Source organism: Engraulis encrasicolus, chromosome 23 (assembly GCF_034702125.1).
Source record: "Engraulis encrasicolus isolate BLACKSEA-1 chromosome 23, IST_EnEncr_1.0, whole genome shotgun sequence".
NCBI classification, from domain to species: Eukaryota; Metazoa; Chordata; class Actinopteri; order Clupeiformes; family Engraulidae; genus Engraulis; species Engraulis encrasicolus.
In genome coordinates this window covers 36,768,706-36,784,399 of record NC_085879.1, presented here as the reverse complement: position 1 = coordinate 36,784,399, position 15,694 = coordinate 36,768,706, and the positions used below count along the sequence as shown (strand labels likewise).

At 42.5% G+C, this 15,694-nt stretch overlaps 1 protein-coding gene across 1 annotated transcript in view; it reads left to right on the top strand.

Moving 5' to 3' along the window:
- LOC134439662 (uncharacterized) overlaps positions 1-12,631 on the top strand; it is a 54,222-nt gene extending 41,591 nt beyond the window's left edge. The window contains exon 12 of the mRNA XM_063189565.1: positions 11,714-12,631. Coding sequence (XP_063045635.1) covers positions 11,714-12,154 — 441 coding nt within the window. The 3' untranslated portion in view covers positions 12,155-12,631. The remainder of the gene's footprint in view (positions 1-11,713) is intronic.
- The last annotated feature ends 3,063 nt before the right edge of the window (positions 12,632-15,694 follow it).

Below are 15,694 nucleotides of genomic sequence, written 5' to 3'. Positions count from 1 at the left end.
ATATTAATTGTGAGATGCAGGCTACTGTAGGCCCGTTGTGCCGTGGTTACATAAAATGGAACGACATACGAGCAATATATTTTCTAACGGCAACTATTTTTTTTTCTAATCGTTTCAGGAAGCCCTCTGCGCAAAGACATTGGACTTTGGCCACGTCATGGAGTTGGTGACAAAAGTCACCAATCTCATCCGAGGAGGGAACAGGTCGCTAAGTCACCGGAGGTTCATCACCTTTTTGGATGAAGTGGATGCCGAGTATGGCGACCTGCAACTGCACACGGATATCAGGTGGATGAGTCGAGGAAAGTGTCTGGAGCGTTTTTTTGCACTGCGATCGGAAATACCAGTGTTCTTGGAGAACAGCGTTAGTGTCGATACAAGTGCATATTGCGCGCAGCTCAAAGACACACGGTTTGTTTGTGACATGGCCTTTCTGACAGATATCAGCGCGCATCTAAATCACCTCAACACACTCTTACAGGGGAGAGATCAAACGGTGTGTGATCTCTATTCTCACATGACCGCATTTCAACGCAAGCGCGGGCTATTCATAGATGGGTTTTCTTCCCCTCGTGTAAATCTGGCACATTTTCCCGCGTGCGATGAGATTCGCAAAGCTAACCCCAGGTCTGAAAAACAAATCCAGAAATACAAAGCAGACCTCGAAAAACTACAGGAGCAATTCAACGATCGTTTCCAAGATTTTCACGAGATGCAACCACGAATTGCGCTATTCACTGACCCCCTTTCTGCTGTGGTCAGCGCGCAACCATCGGAGCTGCAGCTCGAACTCTGCGAGCTGCAGGCAGACCCGTTTTTTCAAGCAAAGCGCAACGAGAGGGGGATTTCATTTTGGAGACTTCTTCCCGAGACACGTTTTCCACGTCTCCGAGATTTCGCCCTCTCAATGGCCAGTATGTTTGGGAGCACTTACATTTGCGAGAGCAGTTATTCCACCATGAAGCACATAAAGTCCAAAGAGAGAAATAGACTCACCGACGATACACTGTTTCATTTGATGCGCATTGGGACCACAAACATTGACATTGACATCCAATCCATTGTGAGCCAGCAGGCCAAACCACAGCTCTCTCATTAGCTTCAATTAATGTTGGGCCTCTGTGGTTTTCTGCTATTATTGAATGAGAGCTATTTGCAATAAGTTTAAAAAAATATTTTTTGTTGTTTGTGATGAACGAGTTCAAATGCCTTTTGCACTTATTTTTTAAGCATGTTTTGTCTTTGTTGCTTATGGAGGACATGTGACAATGCATTTATTTTATAAGCAGAAACTATTTGCAATCAGTTTTTTAAGCAAACTTTGTTCTTTGATATGAAGGAGTTCAAGTTCCTTTTTGCACTTTTTTAAGCAAACTATTTGTCTTGCTAAATTAAAATCCATTTATGCAGAAAATAGTTGTATGTTGGTGCAGTAAACATACAGCTATAAATTCATATATAAAAAAAATCTAATTGAGAATCATTTGTAGTGTTTTTTCATATCCAATTATTTCAAGTGCGCGGTCATGTGGCCCTCCAATGGTCCTCCTGAAAAAAATGTGGCCCTCCTCATTGGGGAAGTTGCCCATCCCTGTCATAGAGGAAGCTAAGATCTTCATTGGATCTTTCAATAAGATAATAACCCAACACTTTCATCCAAAATTGTTCAAATGTTCTTCAAGGTTACTAAAACCATGATCAGGTTGTAGTTCAGATCTCAATCCTTTAGATAGTCTTTGAGGAGTGCTGAAAATGAATGACCATCAACAACATCCATGACATTTGAACCAGGTTAACTATTTGCAATGAAAAAAAAATGGGCCAAAATCCCTGGTAGGGCATGTGCCAACATAGTTAACAACTAATCAAAGTGCCAGATGTCAGTTTTGGTTCATAAATGACACTCTATTGGCTATTAATGATAAGGGGGGTAATAATTTTGTCCTTGCCATTTTTACCCTTTTTTGTTTCAACAAATTCAACTCATTGGACATTATCTCCATCAGTGTATTTGTTTCCAGAATAACAGAAACGGTTCATAATGGTCCTTCTCACAGAGAAATCAAGAGGGATGTCTAGTTTTAGGAGGGGGGCTAATAATATCGTCCTCAACTGTACCTATTCTAATGTTAGGCACATAGACCTTCACTATTGGGTAGAGGTGCTACGATTGCTCGGCAGCCGATCATGATCGGCCGATAATGGCCAAAAATAGCCTGATCGGTGATCGGAAAAACATGCCGATCAAAAAACCAATCCAGAGATATTCAATTCTTCACTCAACCATTTTGCCTTTACACCTGGCGCTGCCTGCATGTAGCCTAGGTGCTGGCTCTGCACAGCTGCTGCACCAAAATAAGGCATCTTTACTTGTCTTTAACTTTTTGGAATTCCCTCCTTCATTTTCACCATTTATAATCATATCTGCATCAACAATGATCTGATTTTCCGATCCATGCGCCGTTTACATGACGCTTGTAATTTGCGAATGGCAGTCTCGCCATGTTCGCTATTTTCAGTTACAGCCTGTCAGCACGCAACAACTAAACGTTTCCAAAACAATCATCAACTGTATTGTTTTTAAAGTTGTAGCCTAATGGACAGCCAGGTCATTAGTTTGTAGTCGCTGCAACACCAAACAGTCACTATTCTGTCCTGGCCCTTTGGAGTATTGTGTGGCGATGACAGATAGCTAACAAATCAAGATCCAAGGCGTGATTCCAGTTTGAGGGTTTTTAATGTATCCTCTTGAATCTTACAATTTTTTAAAACTGAAAAACATCAAATAAACAAGATACAAAATATCAGGCTGATGCTCCATAAGAAATAAAATGCAACACTTAGGCTGCACTCAAATTCGTTTTACATGAGCTAACTAAATTATTAACATTCTCCAAAACAGGAGGTAGGCAACAGTATGTCTTCATATAGGATATCACCAGGTAAGATAATCAGGTAAGTATGGCGAACTTTAACATTTAACATATTTAGGATTTACAAGAGGCATAACACAGGTAAGTAAGTATGCAAGTATGAAAACTAGGAAAGTTACACACGAAGTACAAGATATATCATAACACAAACGAAGCTTTCAATGGGCTGAATAACGTGTGAATTAGCTGAATAGCATGGCTGAACGATAGGTGATTAGCATAAATCACACCCTAAATAACGATCTCTTTAGAAAAGTAATCTATAGTTTTTACCACCGCAGTTAACATTATAGTGACATGAAACAACTTTACAGAAATTTCTACTACTTACTAATGGTTCCACTCCTAGGTTTTCACAACTGAAATTCAGGCGGAGCTCATCTGAATACAGCCATCCACAGCTTTCAAGTTTCGTAAAAGGAAGAGCCTCGAGTGACAGGAAATTATAGAAATTATTGAAGCAGTACCTAACAGTAACACAAGGGGGCACCTAATCCCACCCAATAACAAACAGGACAGCACACTCCCCGCTTGGTATACTTGTATACCACTATTTACTCTTTCTTTAGAGTCATCAGTAAAACAACATCAGAAATGGGTCTAAGATACTCCTTAACTACCCCTTGGCTAAGAGTCTTGACTATGACCTTACGAACTTTGGTGTCTGCACTAGGAATTGCCTTAACTACCCGCCCAAGAGGCCACATGTTACGCTTTGCCTGACTGTCCTTTATCAAAACAATGTCACCTTCCTTCTCCATTAATCTGAGGAACTTGCTGTCATCCACCGACATGGCTGGTATGTTGTCTGCTGGTGTTCTCTGAAACACACCGTTCCCAAGATCATCCTCACTTCTCTCTGGAATGTCCTCCTCACTCCGAGACGGGACTTGAAGACTGCACTGATTTGGTCCAATGGGCCTCTCCTTGATGTGGATGTTGTTAGTGCATGGCTTTAGGAAGGAAGGACGTCCATTTTGGAGGACATGGGTCTTGTAGGCATTGACTTCCCCTGTCTTGTGAGCGCCACCCAGACATACCTCCCCCACTATGACCCAGCCAAGGTCAAGCCGTTGAGCATATGGCGAGTTGTGTGGTCCGTTACGCTGCTCCCGCACCTTGTGCAAGCTCAAGACGTCTCGGCCTAGCAGGAGAAGAATGGGTGCACTGTTGTCGAGAGGTGGGATCTTGTCAGCCACTGGTCTGAGGTGAGGGAAATATTGGGTGGACTCAGGTGTCGGGATCTCTGATCGGTCACCGGGTAAGTATTCGCACTCCAGCAGGGTGGGCAGAGTGACCTTGGTCTTTCCATCAAGAGATTCTACAGTGATGTTAGTCGCTGTCCGTCCGGCAGTCACCACTCTGCCCGAGCATGTTTTTAGCGTGTAGGGGGATGCCACGCTGCTGATGCCCAACAGACTGAAGAACTCAGATTTGACTAAGGACCGATTGCTTTGGTCATCGAGTACTGCGTATACCTTGTGAGACTTGTCTGGGTTATCAGAATGGGAAACTTTGACCAAGCAGATCTTGGAACAGGATCTAGGCTGGAGTGCGTCGCCACAAATCTGGGTGCATTTGGAAGAGATAACTGGGGATGCTACAAATCCACTCTCCCCGCCTTGCTCCCCGCTCTGGTCCTTCCCCTGTGGGTAATCAGCTTGCCCATGAGGTGACCACGACGCAGGACCAGGATGCATCGCTGAGGTGTGCTTGTCGCTGTCACACTCTTTGCATTGCAGTGTGGTCTTGCAGTCTCTGGCGATGTGCTTGGTGCTGGCACAACATCTGAAGCAGATTGAATTCTCTTTCAGGTATGCTTTCCTCTCATCAAGGTGCTTAAGTCGGAAGCCACGGCATTTTGTCAGTGGGTGCGGTTTCTGGTGTATAGGACATTCTTTGTCCGGTTCTGTCGTCACAGGTGTGCTGTCGTGAGTTGCACCACCTGTGGCTGCGACGTCAGTCTTTTTAACTGTTACTGCAGATTTTTGTTGACTGGGGGTAGAGGAAAGATTGAATGCAAAACTGGGGTCATTGCAAGTCTTGGCTTGGGAACAAACAAATTCAACAAAGTAGCTGAATGGCGGGAAAGGCACACGATACTTCTCCTTGTATCTGGATCCCTGTGTCATCCAGCGTTCCCGCAGTGAGGAGGGGAGCTTTTCAACAACTGGATTCACCCCTCTGGCTGTATCGAGGTACATGAGTCCAGGCAAGAATCCCTCAGCCTTTGCAGCTTGTAGCTCTTTCAACAAGTCACCTAACTCTCTGAGCTTGTGGGTTTCCCCATTGGAGATGACTGGAAAGGCATCCAGTCTTTTCATTAGGGCATCCTCAATCACCTCTGGGCTTCCGTAGATTTCCTCCAAGCGCTCCCAAACCGTCCACACACCTAGCCTGGGATTGTTTACATGCACAGCCCTAATCCTCATGGCCTGAGCTGACGACCTGGGCCCCAACCATTTAACCAGCAGGTTGAGCTCTTCTTGCTCAGATAGGTTTAGTTCCTTTGTGGCCGCGATGAAAGAGGCCTTCCATGCCCAATAATTCTCTGGACTGTCATCAAAGGCAAGGAGTCCTGAGCTTACCATCTCCCTTCTCATTAGATACTGAGCCAAGACATGGGTTTGTGGTGTTGGGGGCAGATCTCCCTGGTTGGAGTGAAATGCAGGAGGGTTAGCTGCTGTGTATTTCCTTTCCATGTCAGGAGTCGGAGGTGAATTTTTGTTCTTTGGCAAAAATGTCTTTGGGGCAGAATGAGCAGCGTGGCGACCAGTAGTCATGGTTCTGAGCTTGATTTCCTCCACGAAAGACTCATACAGTGACTCTTCGTCTTTGTTGCTAGGGGGTCGAGAGGTTATTGGAGCTTGCTGAGCAATTGACTGCTGTGCACAAGGGGCTGGAAGCAACTGTGGTGGATGTGCATGAAATGGCTGTGTTTCGACATAGTCTTGTGTGCGTGTCACAGGATCGTCAAGGGCTAGATCCTGCAACTCAACAAGAACATCGCTTTGCCTTTGTTCAAGCTCGGCTGCTGCTTCTTCATATACAGCTGCCTCTGTTGATGCTGCAGTTGCTTCTTTTTCTTGCTGTAATACGTGAAGACGTGCATCTATTTCAGCCCTTTCCCTCATCATTGCTGCCTCCTTTTCAGCCATTTCCCTCATCATTGCCGCCTCCCTCTCTGTAAAGGATACTTTAGATTTTGCTGCTTCAGCCTTAGCTCTGGCTCTTGTCGCAGCAATGCTGGCTGATGTCCTGGTTGATGATCGGGATGATTTGTGAGAAGATGAACCTGAGGCATGAGATCTTGTCTCCAACTGAGACTGACGCTCCTCTTGACCAACCTTGCTCATCTTGTATGCTTCAGCTGAGTTGTTCACCGTTGTTCAACTGCCTACTCCTTCCGAGTGGTCATTATTTTACTATTCTGTCCTGGCCCTTTGGAGTATTGTGTGGCGATGACAGATAGCTAACAAATCAAGATCCAAGGCGTGATTCCAGTTTGAGGGTTTTTAATGTATCCTCTTGAATCTTACAATTTTTTAAAACTGAAAAACATCAAATAAACAAGATACAAAATATCAGGCTGATGCTCCATAAGAAATAAAATGCAACACTTAGGCTGCACTCAAATTCGTTTTACATGAGCTAACTAAATTATTAACATTCTCCAAAACAGGAGGTAGGCAACAGTAAGTCTTCACATAGGATATCACCAGGTAAGATAATCAGGTAAGTATGGCGAACTTTAACATTTAACACATTTAGGATTTACAAGAGGCATAACACAGGTAAGTAAGTATGCAAGTATGAAAACTAGGAAAGTTACACACGAAGTACAAGATATATCATAACACAAACGAAGCTTTCAATGGGCTGAATAACGTGTGAATTAGCTGAATAGCATGGCTGAACGATAGGTGATTAGCATAAATCACACCCTAAATAACGATCTCTTTAGAAAAGTAATCTATCGTTTTTACCACCGCAGTTAACATTATAGTGACATGAAACAACTTTACAGAAATTTCTACTACTTACTAATGGTTCCACTCCTAGGTTTTCACAACTGAAATTCAGGCGGAGCTCATCTGAATACAGCCATCCACAGCTTTCAAGTTTCGTAAAAGGAAGAGCCTCGAGTGACAGGAAATGATAGAAATTATTGAAGCAGTACCTAACAGTAACACAAGGGGGCACCTAATCCCACCCAATAACAAACAGGACAGCACAGAGAGAGAGAGAGGGCGGTGAAACTCATTGAGTCTGTGCAGGGAATTCTACAATCTATGACACGCTGTGTTGTGCGTGTTGCCTGTTCTTTCAAGTGAAGTTTTTTTTTCTTGTTTTGTGTATGTAGAATCTCAAGTGTTTCAGTCACAATGTAATTTGCGATAGACTACTTCTCGCCAGTTAGCCATTTTACGTTATAACCTGTGTAGTTGCCTCGGTCAGCACGCGACAAGTTCACGTTGTTCATGCCAACGTTATTGTTTTCAAAGTTGTAATTGACAGTCAGTCGATTAGTTTGATAGTCGCTGAAACGCCAAACGGCGACAGGTGAGGGGAGAGGGAGAGAGCTCAGTCTCAGAACGGTCGCGGAGCACTGCAGCTGTGGACAGTGAGTGACAGAGAAGGGAGGGGCTCTCCTCACGAGGCTGCTCATTTAAAGCGACAGGGTTTTTTATCGTATGCAGAAGACGAGAGACTGAGATCCAGGTGTCTGAGCTTCAATTCAATCTTAAATAGTTTAGTAATTATATGCAATAACTTATAAATTGATGTAATGTTTCAGTTTCAATTCAATCTTAAATAGTTTAGTAATTATATGCAATAACTTATACATTGATTGATATTACCAACACTAGTCTGAAAGAGCTGCAAGATAATAATAATAATAATAATAGCCTAATAATAATAATGATAATAATAATAATAGCCTAATAATAGGCCTACATTGTGAAAGCGACATGTGCAAATTAAGATTGATTGGTTCATGGCCAGAAATGGTATTCAATACGTAAGGGTTAACGTTCGGCGAGAAGGTCGCTACCGTGGAATAGCAGCACGACAGAGAGAATCTTTAGACCCCGGGGCGGAGCGGAGGGGTCTTGTTCTCTCTGAAGTGCTGCTATTCCACAAAGCGACCGACTCGCCGAAAGTTAACCCGCTTATTATATGGATATACTTAAATGATTCACACATGGCGGGGACATTTCTTTAGGCCTATTTAATGTTAAGATTGTTGCTGCGCAAAACAAAACAGTGCCGTGGAACACCGCTAGCAACAGCTAGGTAGCCAGGACAACAGGTGTTGTCTATCACAGCAGCTGATTAGAGTCTTGTTGAAAAGTCGCTTTAGCAGTGAAAAGTCTTGTTGCCATTGACAGCGGTCTGTTATAGACCAACCCGTCCGTTATCGAAAAATAACAGGCGTGCGAACGTTGGGGAGCCCCGTTGAAATGAATGGAGCATTCGACCGATGACGTCACACCATATAATAAGGATAATTAATAGACTATTAAAAAAATAGGAAATAATTTCTGTGATCGGCAATGATCGGTGATCGGTAGATAAAGATTTTTGGTGATCGGTATCGGTAATCAGGCCAAAAAATGGTGATCGGAGCATCTCTACTATTGGGCTGGAGCATCTTGCTTCAGAAGTAGGCCTAGTTAAATTCTGCCTCAACAGTCTGGCTTGACTAGATAAGAACAGAGGGATAAATTATTAACTACAAATAATACAATACTGTATTGTAATTTCTGAAGAAGGTCAGATGACTGAAACGTTGTATGAAAGTTTGCTGGTGGAATGGACAGAGTGCTTGATTTCTTTACACTTGAATCAAAACCCCACCAGCCCAACCACAGAGGTGTGCAGTGCAAAAGCGTCTTCTTGAAATATTTATTGGTAGTAACAATAATGTGCTTAGTGGCTACTCACTGGCTACTCTACAGAATCACCAACAGCACCATTCCACCACAAAGACAGCAATTAGCACATGCCAGTGAATATTTTGGCCTTAAAAATGAGCAGAATTTACAGGAGGAATAAAATGAAGTCTCAGGAATTAACCATAAAGTTTAACATTAATCTCCATGTAGCCTATCAAAACAAATCTATATATTTATCACATGGAGTAGCATAGGCATATACTTACACATCTCCATTGGTACACATTCAACTTGGAAAAGGAAAACCAAATGAATGAAATAGGCCTACAGTGCTTTTTCTCTGAGACTTTGTCTTCCTAAGGATATAAAAGCACACCTCTTCTTCTATGTGTCATTGTTGTCGTAATGTACATGTACAAGTGGATATCATGCATACCATTGGAAAGAGGAGAATGTAAGCTTTCGAATGGTACCCCACATGTCCCAGTTCACAGCCATGATGTCTATACAAACATGCATCAAAGAGTGTGTGAGGAAAAAACGATGTTTTGTTGAACCGCTATTTGCGATTTCATGGGCGCGCTACGCGTTTTTTTGCGGTGCTAGCAGGGCCGCTGACAGGTTTGGCTGGGCCCGGGACAAAAAAATATCAATGGGCCCCCCTTCCTCCTACCCACCCCCCCCTCCCCAAAGAAAAAAATAAAATAAAAAAAACCTTACCACTAGCTATTTTTCTTGAGAGACCTTAGGCAGCCAGTCTACACTTTCGGCCTGAAAGTGCACCACAGACTCTCACATGATATGCTATGTATTATTACGCTTACCCATTAAAAAAGAAATGCCATTGGTACCAAAGTAGCCACAATGATGCATACAATTCTATAGTAAACGATCTATCCATCAAATTGTATGCATTCTTGCCAACATTTATTTGGAAATGAAACAAAATAAATAGGATCCACATTTTCATTAATAACACAAGTTTAAGTAATTTATTTGAATCAGCTCTCGTTTGCTAAATTGGCTTGAAGTCACTTGTGATGACCGTGAACAAGTGAGCAGCACACCAAAGACGTCAGTGGAGCACAGAGATCTTGGGCTGTGCTCCCTCATCAAAGTAAGTCTTCCCACACCAGGAGCAAAGCTGCAGAAATGTAGGCCTATATGCAAAACTAATCTACATTGTATTCTCCCCACAAAGTTAACAGGTTGATAAAGTGTTAGCATATGCGCTAAGCGGGATTTATAAGCGCTACGCGTTTGTAGCGTTGCATAGCGCTGTTTAAAAAGTTCTCCCTCCTCCCTGCGCGCGACGCAACTTCTCATCACGGCATGATTGCGGGCTAAGGTGCATATTCTTAGCTTCGGTCACTGATGGTCAGATTTGAAACACAATCTTACTAAGCTGTTGTGGTTATGAAATGATGTGATGCCCGTTTTTCTATTATGTTTATCAGTGTGACTGATCTCCGTTTTACTGTAACATGAATACGGCAGTGCAGTGCATGTCTGTTTATGAAGGGAAACTTTTGCTTTGTTTGTCTCCTCTGCTTGTAAGTACCTGCATCATCTGAAGAATATTTTACTGAATTCCTGGGGCTTCTGGTGTCTTCCTCTATTTTTCTCCTTTCCTTCATTTTCTGCCCTCCTGGTTTGAACGAAGACACCTTGGCTAATACGTTAAGTTGAAGCCGTTTTTTTCCTTCTTCGTAATGACCGACCAAACCATTTGTGCACTGGGGGTGGGGGAGGTGGGGGATTCTTGATCCCTTTTTAAGGACAGGAGAGTCTAAATATCTGGATATAATTTATTTAATGCAAATATAGCACATTCTCCCTCTCTCAAACCAACTTATTTTGAAATGAAATAGAACCATTAATCACAACCTTCTTGAGGTCCCAGTTCTGGGCCCCCCCTCTTCCCAGAACAACAAAAATCCCGGTTGTCCCCCCCTGTCGGCGGGCCTGGGTGCTAGAGTCTATGTGAGGGGGCACCTGGGCTGGCATATCGTATTTCTGGCAAATGCCACCCCCTGCCACCCCTTAGAACCGCCCTGGCCGAGGGCTGTCAACATGACATCGAGGGCCGCCGGTCTCTTTTGTTAAAAATAAATAAAATAAAATAAAATAAAAATAAAAGAGGGGCATCGGCCCTCGAGGGGCGTCGGCCCACCGGGAAAATGCCCGGTATGCCATACTGTCAGTCCAGCCCTGGATGAACAGACCAAGGATATGGATCACTGGAACCATGTCGTGTGATCTGAAGAGACCAAGATAAACAAATTTACTTTAGATGGTGTCAAGCATGTGTGGTGGTAAACAAGTGAGTTTTACAAAAAAAGTGTATCCTCTCAAAAGCCAAGCATGGTAGTGGGACTGACATGGTTTAGGGATGCATGGATGCTGTCAACATTGGTAATCTGAAATACACCTAAAAGAAACATGCATGTCAACATGCACTGTGGCTACTGAAGCAGATCATGATATTCTCCATAGGATTGCATTCAAATCACACTAATCTATTTAAACCAGGTGCACACTCAAAATGTAAAAGTTCAATGCAAAGAAAGGTTGAAACGCACACTGATGACATCCCTTTAAATCCCTTTTCATTTTGTGAGTACATGTTCAAACATTTATGGCTGTATTTAGTTGTTTTCTGAGTGAACAAGAAATGTAAGCAGTTAAATATGTTGTTAAAAGGTCGCTAATCATTGTGTCAAAGTGACATTTCTGTAATGCTTTCCTATGAAAAGATATATTCACATATCTGCAAAAACTGTGAGGAGTGTACTCACTTCCGTGATATACTGTAGGTACGAGTCATAAAATGCCTATTGGGCTAATCCTTCATAACTGTCTGCATTGTGTCATTGCCAGGTTGCTGCAGAGAACAAGAAGGCCTACCTGACTGACTGGGGCTTGGCAAACCTGATGGAAACGGTCTCCATGTCAACAGGAGGCAGTCACATGGGGGGTTTCTGTGGTGCATTTGGAGGGACTCCACAATACATGGCCCCAGAGTGTCTCATAGAGTGCAATGACTGCAGCACCAGGTCTGACATGTGGTCTCTTGGCATCACTCTTCTGGAGATGTTCACAGACTCCAAGCCGTGGACATACAGCAAAAGGCAAGAGCTGCGTAAGCTTCTTTGTAATAAAAATGTTCCCCAGGCCATGTCTAAACTACAGCCAGCGCTCCATGACATTGTGACACCACTGCTACAGTACAATCCTGAGTCTCGTATGAATGCCAAAGATCTGACAGCATTGTTGAAGACAAGAGTTGATCTCACCAAAAGATATGGCCATGGATGGTAGAGAGATACTACATAGACACCGTGCAGCTGGATCAGAACAATGTTATGGGTACATTCCGTTCTATTTCATGCAATCTAGGCCTAGCATTTTAATATATTGCGTCATGTGTTACTAATTTCTAGTTCATTATTACTGATGTGTTGCAGACCAGATGCAGACCTGATTTCTGCCACAGACATTCCCCTTAAAAATATCAAGTTTTAGTTGAGATATCCAGTTTCCTTTGTGCGTTTGCCAAAGTACATGACACTTTTTTGTATATTGACCTTCACCGTATCACGAAATGATTATGTAAAGCAGGGTTTCCCAAACTGGGGTGAGCGACCTGCTACAAGGGGGTGCGAGAGTTGAATAGAGCAATGGCTGAGATATGGGTTTTTATACAAAAATTAAGGAACATTACGTAGTTTGTAATTGTTTTTTGGTGAATTGTATGCTGGAAGGATCCAGCTGAAGTGTCATTTATAACTCCTAGACTTGTTATGCAACAAGTTCCATTAATGATGGCAAAAAAAACCATCAGGTCTATTGGAAATGGGAGCTTGCGTAAATTCTACCAGGGAGACTCGAATTTCTCGGCTGTCAAACTTACTAGGCTAACCATCCAATCTCCCTTTTGACAGATCATACATGCGTCATCATTGCCCAGGGTCGTCAACCAATCACAAAGCGAGATTTGGGAATCCCCGTTATGCATCACTCATGCATCGTTCCCTCTCAGCCAATGGATCGCATTCACGTTTGTTTAAAAAATCAGTCACTCATTCTGTTCTCTGCTTTCCAGTTAAGCCGAATTTGAAGCCACCACCACCCCTCCGTCCACCGTCACCAGTGGTTCCCGTCTGTTAGGGGGCAGGCTACGCCCGCCTCCATCTCCGCTGGAGGATATGCTGTCCTACCCCGGAGTTCAACGCGAAGACGGGAACCTTCGCCAAACAGATTCATGCATTTTGTATCAAGTGTAATTGTTCGCCAAACGGATTCATGCATTTTTGTATCATGTCTATTGTTCAATAAATGTTAATAACGTTCATTTGCCTCTCGAGTCTTCATGGTAGAAATGAGGATTGTCCAAAATGTGCGGCTGTGCAACATTTGCTTAGGGGGTGCGCGAACCACATTGAAATGTAAAAGGGGGTGCACAGGGGGAAAAGTTTGGGAACCACTGATGTAAAGGAAACTATATGTACTGTATGGTTAGCCTCGCGAGCCATCATACGTACTTCCGCCAAAGGATTGGCTCCACTACGGTAGTCTGGCCGTGCTTCTCTGTGGAGTGCTTGGAGCAGTAGAATTTTGATCACAATGCCCCCCCCCCCAGAAAACAGCCAATAAGCGAATACGCCCCCCGAAAAGGGGGAGGACGCTCGTGACAATGACGTACACATCTGCGCCAGAGCCATTGGTCTGCGCTATGTTGTTGTTGAGTAACTGCCAGCGATTGGGTGAGAGGTGTCCAATAATTTCAAACCATAACTGAGTGCAAACTTCCTGCTTCCTACAATCGCTTCAGAGCAAACAAATGCCAGACTATAAATACGAAATGAAATGGTAGTATTATGGGATGGTCAGGACCAGGCTACTGTATGGTGTCAACACAAATGTTATATTTTAAAACATGAAATAATTATGTGTGTGTAAATATTTTAGTGTATCATTATGTTATTGCTGTCTAATTAAAGTGGTATGCATAATTATTAGACTAAAGTACATTTTGGGTACTACACAGATGTGATATCAGCAGGGCCGTATTAAGATGGCCAGGGGGCCCTTGGCTATAGGTTGCTGGAGGCCCCTCAAGGAACGGAAATTCTGAAACAAAACTAGATAAATATGGGACTATAATTGTGCAAACACGACCTGGATGAAAAATTCGCAAGCACTCATTCCCATCATATACTTTGGTAGTTGAAATGTTCCTGTGCATAATCTGTTGTATATGAGGGTAAGATATTACACTGTCCTGGGCCCACTCATATGCCTGCGGGACACTACATGTCCTGTTCAAGTCATGATACAATATATTAATGGAGTATGTGGGCCTAATAGAAATAATCTCACGGGCTAACTTTGGCCCCGGCACCTGACTTTGACACCCCTAGCCTACTTCATGCCGATTCAGTTTCACAATATTGTAGTGCGACAGTGCCCTCTTGAGGCTATTGTGTTGAACTACAGAGATCTGTTGCATTCATGTCAAGATACAGTATTTCAAATCACATTCACAGAGGTGTCAAAAGTAAAGGTAAAAGTAAATTCATGGCGGAAGTACAACAATAGCACATGATATTACATAGCTGTTACACCATTTTTTGCATTGTACCTAATGAGGAAGATAGACTGTGTTGTTAAAAACACTATCATATCAGGGCTTGATATTAACTTTTCCATCCACCGGCCACTGTGGCTAGTGGTTTTCCCGAGTCACTAGCCATTCAGATATTCCACTAGCCACAGATTTTATGTATTGTTCTTTTATCATGACAGTGTACGTCTAACCTCAGAAGATGAGGTGCTAAAACACGATCAGTGTATAGCTTTCTACATTGAAGTATATCAAGCAAATACAAACTTATTATGAGTTATTGACCTTTTTCTTGAACTTAAATACAAATAATTGATAAACAAGGGGCAAACAACAGAATGTAGGGTGCTACGTACGTCATACCAAGGAATAAGCTGCCAGCCAAATTGGCTAGTGACACTGAAAGTATTACTAGCCACAGCCAAGTTTTACCAGCATTTGGCCGGTTGGCAGGTGCCAGTGTCAAGCCCTGTATCATATATACATAGTCTTGGAGACTGTGATGATATCACATTAATTTATGGAAAGGAGAGGCATCTTAGAAGGTGTAGCACAAAATAAAATGTGTGTGCACAAAATAAAATCTTGAAAACTAAGCTGCAGTGTGCTCCAGCCTCTCCTTAGCTTATTTTTTTGTCTATTTTCAAATAAAAATGCCCAGTCAGTCTTGTCAATCCTAAATGAACATTAAAGTCCTCCAATAACTAGAATTGTAGAACTAGAATTTTGAGAGCCAATACAAGCATTTTACAGACATTTTCATCATCTGATATTGAATCATAGCCAGTTACTTGGAGAGGTCAAACCTGTATTGGAGGGAATCTGTGGCAGGGTCTTTCACTTTTACTTTTTGTACCACTGTTTCATCTAGATAACCAGCTATGCTGACCAAGCGACCCATTATCAGATCAAGAAAATATCTCTTGTATTGCTTGTATCAATTAAAATTGACTCAACTTACTGGGTATTTTTACTTGAAAATAGTCCGAAAAATACGCTTGTTGAAACATGTGGAGCCCTGGGTTTTGCTGTGTTGACGTCACTGTTTGTCATTTTTTATATATTTTTTAAATAATTGTTTTTATTTTTTATATATTTTCATTTTTTTGTTACGCACATAATTATACGTGTTCATTCACAGTTTTGATGCCCTCCCTGAAAATGTACGAAGTTCTGTAAATAACCACAAAAATAAAGACAATTAATTAAATGAGAAGGTGAGTCCACACATTTGG